General features: G+C 42.8%; 3 protein-coding genes across 6 annotated transcripts; 1 reads left to right on the forward strand and 2 right to left on the reverse strand.

Moving 5' to 3' along the window:
* Positions 1-664: 664 nt before the first annotated feature.
* Positions 665-2446, reverse strand: LOC122030086. Of its 3 annotated transcripts, XM_042589245.1 has the most exons (3): positions 2288-2446; positions 880-2024; positions 665-765 (listed from the first exon to the last, which is right to left on the reverse strand). In XM_042589245.1, the coding sequence occupies exon 2, from the start codon at positions 1931-1933 to the stop codon at positions 890-892; it is 1044 nt and encodes a 347-aa protein (XP_042445179.1). In that variant the 5' UTR covers positions 1934-2024; positions 2288-2446; the 3' UTR covers positions 665-765; positions 880-889. The 3 variants fall into 3 exon arrangements, with proteins under 3 accessions (XP_042445179.1, XP_042445176.1, XP_042445177.1); XM_042589242.1 differs by having other exon boundaries at positions 665-2024; XM_042589243.1 differs by having other exon boundaries at positions 665-2128.
* Positions 2447-2870: 424 nt separating this feature from the next.
* Positions 2871-3803, reverse strand: LOC122030401. Its single transcript, XM_042589606.1, has one exon. The coding sequence runs from the start codon at positions 3801-3803 to the stop codon at positions 2871-2873; it is 933 nt and encodes a 310-aa protein (XP_042445540.1).
* Positions 3804-4741: 938 nt separating this feature from the next.
* Positions 4742-7915, forward strand: LOC122030552. Of its 2 annotated transcripts, XR_006125466.1 has the most exons (5): positions 4743-5098; positions 5196-5440; positions 6267-6374; positions 7415-7680; positions 7767-7915. XR_006125466.1 is itself a non-coding variant. In XM_042589761.1 (4 exons), exons 1-4 carry the CDS (start codon positions 4831-4833, stop codon positions 7538-7540), a joined length of 747 nt encoding a protein of 248 aa, XP_042445695.1. In that variant the 5' UTR covers positions 4742-4830; the 3' UTR covers positions 7541-7748. The 2 variants fall into 2 exon arrangements, 1 of the variants encoding a protein (XP_042445695.1); XM_042589761.1 differs by lacking the exon at positions 7767-7915 and having other exon boundaries at positions 4742-5098; positions 7415-7748.
* The last annotated feature ends 894 nt before the right edge of the window (positions 7916-8809 follow it).

Below are 8809 nucleotides of genomic sequence, written 5' to 3' on the forward strand. Positions count from 1 at the left end.
TTTTTTGCAATTTGAATACATAAAATTAGGACTTTTATTTAAAAGTTAGATATGAATTTATAAATTCATATAAGTTATCCTTTTTTTTAAAACACATTAAATATAATATTATTTTTACGCCTCTACTATTATTTATTAAAATCATAATATCAAACTACTCCATATTATGGCGATGCCAGAGGATACAGTCTCAGTGCAAGGCAACTCGATAAACCGTTTTTGAAGAGATTTGTAAAATCAAAAAATCAAATAAAAAAGTTCTTTAAAAAATCATTTAAAGCACTAACAGATGCCCTCACTAATTCCACCAGCATTGGAAACGCGAGAAATTAAGCTTGGTAGCTGGCCGGAGGCATTAGTCTTTACTCACTACTGCAATAAATATCAAACAGTTGCTTCTTTTAATTATGGCCAAGCCCAATGATAGCGCATGCTCCAGAGTCGTCTTCATGGCTTCTGCTGCCTTATTGCAGACCACCAAACCGTTGACAATGCTTATATTTGTATTAAAATGCTTTTGGCTCATACAGTCCAACGTTCTGAGGGTTTTGTTTGGATGGCTTCAATGTGCTAATGGATTTAACAGAAAGGACAACAAGGAGACACGCATTCATTATTGATAAGTTTCTTTGGCTGATTAACAAACCATTGCAAGGCCAATCAATTCTCCATAAATAAGATCGTAGCAAGTCAAAATGGAATCAGTCCTGAAGGCAAAAGATATCTCATCGCATGTGTAGGATAGTTATCCAAGATCTGGGCCTCCTGAATTTTATAATACAAGTAGAAAATTAAGAGGCATGTAAAAGAGCAGAACAGGCACCTTGGAACTCGACCATTTTAATAGATAGTATCGATGACTTGCAATGAAAAACTTACATCCATACTATCACTTTGCAGCTCCTCCTTTGTAGCCCTGTTTTATGCTCTCAATGTCCAAAGACTTTGGGAGGTGATGTCTTTCTCTTTTATTTTCTGGTGAAGATGTCTTGGGATTTTCACCATCTGACTTCTTCTCTGAAGTTGGAAGTTCCGAGTTAGCTGAATCAATTGAGGCTTGAAGTGGAGGCACAGAAGTTTGATTTTGTAGATCTCTGGCAACAATTGTTGGATCCACCTCTGTTGTCTCGTTGCTCTGAGCTTGTGTGGAATTTTTAGATGTTACAGTCGTAATCTTCTGAACATTTCTTTGATTATTCGACAGATCTCTGGATCTCAAACCTAACTCAACTTGACTTTCTGATTCATTGGCATGAAATTTCAGCACTCCTGTTTCATTTCTAATGTGATCAGTTTCCAAATCACTTGGCTCACCACCAGAGGAAGCATTCCTCTTCTCCAGTGTCTCAGGAAGAGTTTGGTTGAACTCATGAGCCAAACTCGAATTACTCTCTTCCACCGAAACAAACCCTCCGATCTCAGACTCAGAATCGTTGAGGGGAACATGGCCAACAGCACTTGAAGCATCATCAGCTTTGAAGCTCCGTTCTCGAGCTTCGCGAGTCCGTTCGTCGTGTTCCACTTCTTCGGTGTTGTGGACTACCTCACTGGAGGCATCGTCTCCCTTGAAGCTTTTCTCCCGAGCCTCATGTGAGCGTTCTTCATGTTCGTTGGGCGAGCTCCGTTTCTTCCTATCTCGGTCCACTCTCTGCGCAATCTGTAGCTTTTGCTCAGAATGTTCAGTTTGGCTCACCTTCTCCTTGATTTCTCCTTGCTTGACCTCTTCAAGATCCTTCCTGCCAAAACTAGTGAGCTCAGACTGCTTCTCATCGATATTGAACTTATCCTCATAAGCCTCCCTGTGGTCATGAGAGTACTTCATCTGATAGAGCAGCCAGATACAAACAGCAACCAAGGTAGATATCTGGAGAGCAGTCTTTGCTCTAAACCCTCCTCTGGCCCTATGGTTTCTACTCGACACCTGCCTCAGCATGTTGATCCCCGTCAACAACAACACTCTGTCTTCTTTCGCCCCCCAAGTTACTCCCGCACTCTTCCACAATACAGACACCGAGAAACAGCGTCTGCCAAAAAAAGAAACAAAAACAAAAACAAAAAAAATCCTCGTAGCAATCAACTTCGGTTGAGTTTAATGCACAGTGGGGCATGTTTTTTGCATGCTTCACTCCTAAAAAATTGAAGCATAAAAAAGAAACAAAAATACTCGATCACCAAATACGATCAAAACGGAAGCACCCTCCCTAGACAAACCCCATAGCTCATCAAAAGAACGAATCTTTTCTTTTACATGGGAACTTAAAAAGAGAAGAAAGAAAACAGAGCATACCAGAGAAGAGCGGCTTCTTCCTGTTTCCTTCCCTGAGAACCTGTTGACGAAGGAGGAGGAAGACAAGGACGAGAAAGAGGAAGAGGAAATGAAAGGCAGAGCAGAGATGATGTAAATGAAGGAAGCTGCCGTGGTCAAAAGGTTGAAAGTTTCATCCACACAGTGCCATCTTATTTCCTTTCCTTCTTAAAAAAACCATTTTTTTTTAATATTTCAAGGTTAATTTTACCTGCACAAACTGTTCATGTGTCAGAGGGTGGTGCCGTAGCAGGGTTGGTTTAAGTTTTAGCTACTGCAGCAGGAACGTGGTTAACCAAGCTCCATAGTGGACCCAAATGTACAGTGTTCGTACATTAATAGACCAAGTCCAGTCCAACATTTCTAATTCCTTGCTTGCTGCAAGTCAGTCCTTTTGATTTGTCATCCCAATTAAAAATTATTATCGAATAGTTAATTCTTCCCTCAATTATTTTTTAGGCTGATTTAAAGAATTAGCAACAGAGTGCAAGAGAATCCCAAATCGAATGAAGCTTGCGAAAGTATAAGAATTATTCACAGAACTTCATCGGCTTCGGCCATTCGTTTAATTTGTCCTCGTCCGCCACCCCATCGACTCCACCACGTCGTCAGCGCTCCAACCGCCGCGAAGCATCGCAAGGGACAGCAGACCCAACTGCCGCGACACTTGTCCCTGCACTCGAAACGACGAGGTTTTCGCAGGACAGAAAGCCCTCGGACCGTCTCCGTCGTCGTCCCCCGCCATCTCTCTCACCTCCGTCTCGCTCCACCCCCCTTGTCTTAGACGCCGCCTCGCCTCCTCCAGCAGCCGATCCATCAGTGACTTCCGCGGCGCTCCTTCCTCCGCCAGTTGCGTCCATAGCTCCACCTTTCTAGCAGAAGTCGCCGCCCACGCCGGCATCGGCGCTCCTGCGGCCCACCCGCGCGGCTGCCCTCGTCGGAAGAAGTCGGAAAGGTCGATCCCCGCGGGCCGGACGTCGCTGCCTCGGACGTAAAACACCGGGTTTCCTGCGAGGCAGGGCGCTGACGGAAGGTAGAAATTGCGGTACACCGGCACGAGCCGCGGGGCCTTGAGAAGCGCCTCCTTCGCCACCGCGTCAGCGACCGCTCTGTCTCTCGGCCGCGGTCCCCAAGCCCGGGGCCAGATGCCACCCGCGGCTATCTCTCGGAGGAGGGCGTCGGCTGGGAGGGCGAGGAGGAGGCGGAGCTGCTGCGGTGAGGCGGAGCGCCAGTTGGGGAAGCCGGGGCCAACGGGGAGGCCCTCGCGGAGGACATTACGGAGGTCCGGCGAGAAGGCGAACGCGTAGGCGGACTCTACGGCAGCGAGCTCTGCTTCGGACAGTCCAGGAGCGACCGGGACGCCGGAGGCGCGAAGGTGGCCGACCAGATATTTAGCGTAGGCGGCGAAGGAGAAACACGCGAGGCCCAGGGAGGCCCGCGGCCTCGGTTCATCCGCCATCTCCTCGTCGGAGTCCGCCAATGCGATGGTGGTCGTCATGGGCATGCAGCAGAGGAAAGGATCGCATTGAATTAAATAACAGTCGGTATCGACTCGCGCGGCATTCACTCCGGTGAAAGCATGAAAGGAATCACGGAAATGGAAGAGATCTTGGACTCGGCGACGTTGACGAAGCTCCGTCTGGACCCCGCCCGTTTCGCTTTGCCGTTGGGAAGCGGAAACGTCAACCAACGGATTGCTTTTACTTCAATGAACCACGATGTAATTTCCGAAAAAAAATAAATTATCACCTGTCAAGAAATTCCTATCACATTCCTAATCGCATCTTTATAAGAAAAATAATTTGACTGAAAAATATTCTCTAATTGGCAAATTTTTTTTAATATATTTATATGTCAAATCATTACTTTAAATACTCCAGTGATACAGACGGCCACAACTGCTTCTGCCGCGGAGCCCAAATTATGGAATCCTCTTTCTTTCCTTCCTGTGTGTAGTTGAACGAAAAAGATGGCTGTTAAACATGAATAAATCAGGTTCGTTGAAATCCTTATGAATTTGAATAAGTGAATTATTTTATTTTAAGTCAGTAATATTTAATTTATCTACAAACAGAGATCAGCCTCTGTATGTTTAATGTTTATCCGCATCCACTTGGGTTGCCATCCTTTCACAGTTGACCCAGCATGTCCGGTTCGATTTTTTAAACGGCTTTTTAAATCGCTGGATTCGGTGACCCAACGTTGCCCCCCACAAAGTTACACCACAATGCAGTGTCAGCAGGCATAGCGTGTCAGCCGAAGGCGACGTCCACGTCAAGGCTGCCCCTTCGCCACGCAATCCCGCGGAAAGCGGACGCCAAATGCGGCTGTGTTTTTTAGACCCTTCCGGCGCCTGCCATCCGCGTGTCATTGACAGAAGTGTGTGTGGATGGACACAAATCGAAGAGCCACGTGGGGACAACATGAGAGAACCAATCCACGACGCCTGAGATACCAAATCCCGTCTCGAGGCAAACAACCAGTGGAGTAGGAGGACCCCTCCGGCCTCTCTTATCCGTTAACCGATGCTCTCCCGTGTTCTCGGCTTCTCGCTTCGTGGCGTGTGTACGGCAATCGACACGAACGGTGATTCGATCCTTCACACGACGCTGCGTGGCTCCGCTCACTTCTCCGAACCCTTTGAGGCAGTCATGGCTGCTTTCCAGCTCGCCAGACCGGGCTTCTCGCTGGCGCTCCGTCTACGGCGGTCCTTCCCGCCTCACCGCCGCTCGGCCCGCTCCTCCGCCGTCTTTCTCCGCTGCCGCATGCAGGAGGACGGCGGCGAGTCCAAAGGCAAGTGAATTGCTAGAGTCTCGTCCTTTTTGGTCGGCTAGAAAGTTTATTTTCGTTGTTTCTCAATCTGTCCTCTTTGTCGGGGAGGTGGATTCAGGGGATGTGCAGCCGGAGTCGTTGTTCATGAAGGAGCTCAAGCGAAGGGGTTTGGATCCCACCACGCTGTTGGAGGAGGGTGATGGGGGTGCGTCGATCGGACCGTTGGAGTCGAAGGAAGAGAGCAGCGGTGGCGAGGGGAACGGTGGGTCGACGAAGAGGAATGGTGTGGCGTCGGCGGAGCTCGAAAAAAAGCTGTCGGATCAAAGAGAACTGTCCATGTCTCTGAACAGCGAGGGCCTCGAGGTTTATTCCCTTTGCCTCAACGCTCTTATTGCACGTTTTCGCCGGGGATATTTTTACAGAGATTCGTGCTGTTCTTTATTTATCGTTGAGATTTTACTGATTTCATTCGTTCAATCAATCAGTTCTTATCTAAGAATTCGACGATTTCGCTGTGATTTCCTTCGATTTGCAATTTTCTTTTTAGATCAGTTGTTTTCTAGAACAATATTCAACCACGTGTAGATCCAATGCTTTCCTTTGAGCTCGAGTCAGTAGATTGGATTCAGAGTTGAACTCGCAAAACTGAGGGTTGTTGCAATCAGCATCTAATTGTGCAGTGGTTATCGATTGCATGAATCAAAGGCACTAAATTCCATGTCTGATTGATTTTTGGTGCCATTTCTGTTAGTAGCTTCCATTTTGAGATGCACTAAATTCAACCTTAATTCTTTCACCCCACACAGTTTCATTGCTACCCAGGATTAAGCTTTTGTATTTTCTTCCTTGTAAATTACACCAGCAACATAAAATTATAAGAAATCATATTGTACTTGAGATTTTGGTTACTTCAGATGGGAGAGGTGAGGAAGGAAAGGAAAGATGGGACTGGGAGTAAGCACCATAACGCTCATTACTTTCTGTTGAGTAGGAAAAGAGGGAAAACGGCTAGAAGGAACGAAATTACTAAAATTATCTCTGCTATTGAGCTCTCACTCTGTAGCAGCAATTCGTAATCATTAACAGTTTTGGAATAGAAAACTTGATTCGGTAGACTTGCCACATGGTTTACTTAATGCTTATCTGTCTCTGTCTTTCTTATCAGGATAACAATATATATTTTGTACAGGGATTAATTCCAAGGGCTAAAGTGCTTCTAACTATTGGTGGAACATTCTTTCTAGGCTTTGGGCCTGTGATGCTTGTCATATTTGCGCTTTTTCTTGCTCTGTACATTGTAAGTGTTCATATTCCTATTCCTGATTTTCGTACTTTTTTGTTTTGTGACGTAGAAATTTGCAAGATGGAATGTGAATACTATTTATTTATGCAAAGTATAACAATTGTAGGTGTTTGGCTATTATAATTTGCCTAATTTGCAGACAACCTAAACTATAGGAGAAACCCGACCATGCACTTTTTTGTTACCTAATCCAACACAACAATAAGGTGAATAACGGTGTCAGTTCCTTCCACTAAAGGAATCGGGGCCTTACCTATGAGAAGCTATTTCTCAAGCAAAGATGATAACCGGCAGCTACTACTTATGTGAAACCTTGTAGAGCAGCAACATGAAGTCGGACAACATAGCAATTATCCTACAAACTAACGAGAAAGAAAAATTAAGGAGAAGGTAAGAAGAGAACAGAAGAGAACAAAGAAAAATCCGCTGTTTGTAAAAAAAAATGAAACTTCATTAATAGTAGATGATAAATTTTTAACAATTAAATAGATGTTTATATAGACAATAGACCCCAAGACTTTAAAAAAAGAAAAAAAAATCATAATAAAGAATTCCTATTAAAAAAAATTCTTAATAGAAATCCTAATAGAAAGAAATTAACAAAATGACTTTGATATAGACAAACCCTAATCATAATACCAGAAATACCAAAAACAGAAATTATTAAAAATAGCAAAAAGATCTTAGGAATCTCTGAAAAGAGACTAAACGGTGCTTTTTGAGTTCGAAATTTGACGTTTACTGGTCCCCGTAATAAACATAAATTTTTAAATTTTATACGCGTGAGCGAGCTTGATTTCGAATCTAAGTCAAAAGTTATAACCAAATTCAAAGGATCATATCGGGTTGGTCCTGCATCACAATAAAGGAAAAATATACTCATGAACGATACATATAGATTATAATCCAGTTAAAATGCTTGATATATATTTTCATACTCATTGTTCTCCAGCAACCATGACAAGCTGATAAACAAGATCATTTGTTGATACGTTTTGTTATCATACCTGATCTACGTATTGTGTTGAGCACAGTATTTAGGGCCAAGCTTCGTCCATGATGCCAGCAACAGAGCGCCTGTATCGTCACCACCGCACGTAGATCCATATGCACTGCTAGAGGAAGAAAGCCTCTCTCAGGTGGCTCCGAATCTGTACTGACTTCCTCTCACATTTCAGACCAAGTTCTATTATACCTGCCTTGTTCATAGGTCCCCTTTAAATGGGGGATTATCTAAAGATTGCCCCCTTGTAAATCTTGAACTTTGGCTGACGAGACAAATCTTGAAACCGTATTTATAGTATGTTTCAGATCACTGTTGCTCAATTCTACTATTGAATTTTTTTTTAATAAATGTCAATTTTTTAATCTCTTGCAAAATTTTAGCCAATCAAAGATGGCTGCTCTCATCTTCAGCACTGCAGTACAAACATCAATGACGTGGAATACTCTTACTATTTAGATGACTGAATGGGATATTCCAAATCAGGTAATATAATATTTGCTTGAACCATAGGCTGGACAATATTTTAGACTTCAATCACTTTTTTTAGTTGACATTATATTATATATCCAGTTTATTAATCTAGATGATCAGTTCGGCCTTGGTTATTGAATGCCTATCATTAACAGTCGTCGAACTTTTATTGTTTGATTTTTTTTAAGTGGCTTTTTGCAAAAGATAAAATATCATTTGGAATACATATGTACAGTATTTATTTTATTTTATTTTTGTTCGATTTTTACGTGTTTTAGAAAATTGGCAAATGGTTCTCACCAAACAAGACCATAAACTGGCGTTTTGACTGAATAAACAATTGTATTCGACAAAAAATTCACTCGACTATATTTTCCTAAGGTTACCTCATCCCAGTTTGGGTGATTTATACACGAGAAAGACTACAAGCACTACACTGTCTTCTAAGTAATTCAGGTATTCATATGACTAATTTTAAAGCCAAGGCAGAGCTAGGAGGCGGCACCTCTCATTTTTTTTTTTTTTTATACAAGAAGTGCTGGAGTATAAAAATAAGGGATGAATGAGGAGCAACTATCTGATCACCCCTAATGTAAATACATATCTTTTGATTTCCTTTGATATCCTAATGGACAGTCAGTGTCATAAATTTTTCAAACTCCCAAATGTAGTACGTCCTGATGAGATTTAAATTCTCTTGTCTAGGGAATCTATTCCACCTTTTACCATCACACTATAGTTCTAGGAGCACAATAGACTTTCTTCTAGTATCATTGGATAGTGTCTCTTTAAGTATAAGTCATCTTGGAGTTGATATAGGATCAATCCAATATGACCCTTTGAATTTCAAAGGGTTATAATTTTTGACTCAGGGCTCGAAATCAGGCTCTGTGAGCGTTTACACGTTTAAAATTTTTAAATATATATTTTTTATCGGAGAACTCGTAACCAC

Source organism: Zingiber officinale, chromosome 10B (assembly GCF_018446385.1).
Source record: "Zingiber officinale cultivar Zhangliang chromosome 10B, Zo_v1.1, whole genome shotgun sequence".
Taxonomy (NCBI): Eukaryota; Viridiplantae; Streptophyta; class Magnoliopsida; order Zingiberales; family Zingiberaceae; genus Zingiber; species Zingiber officinale.

Coding starts and splice junctions, on each gene's coding strand:
- LOC122030086 (XM_042589245.1), bottom strand. CDS start 1,933: ATGCTGAGGCAGGTGTCGAGTAGAAACCATAGGGCCAGAGGAGGGTTT.
- LOC122030401 (XM_042589606.1), bottom strand. CDS start 3,803: ATGACGACCACCATCGCATTGGCGGACTCCGACGAGGAGATGGCGGAT.
- LOC122030552 (XM_042589761.1), top strand. CDS start 4,831: ATGCTCTCCCGTGTTCTCGGCTTCTCGCTTCGTGGCGTGTGTACGGCA. Junction 5,099..5,195: donor GGACGGCGGCGAGTCCAAAG/GCAAGTGAATTG, acceptor AGGTGGATTCAG/GGGATGTGCAGCCGGAGTCG. Junction 5,441..6,266: donor TGAACAGCGAGGGCCTCGAG/GTTTATTCCCTT, acceptor TATTTTGTACAG/GGATTAATTCCAAGGGCTAA.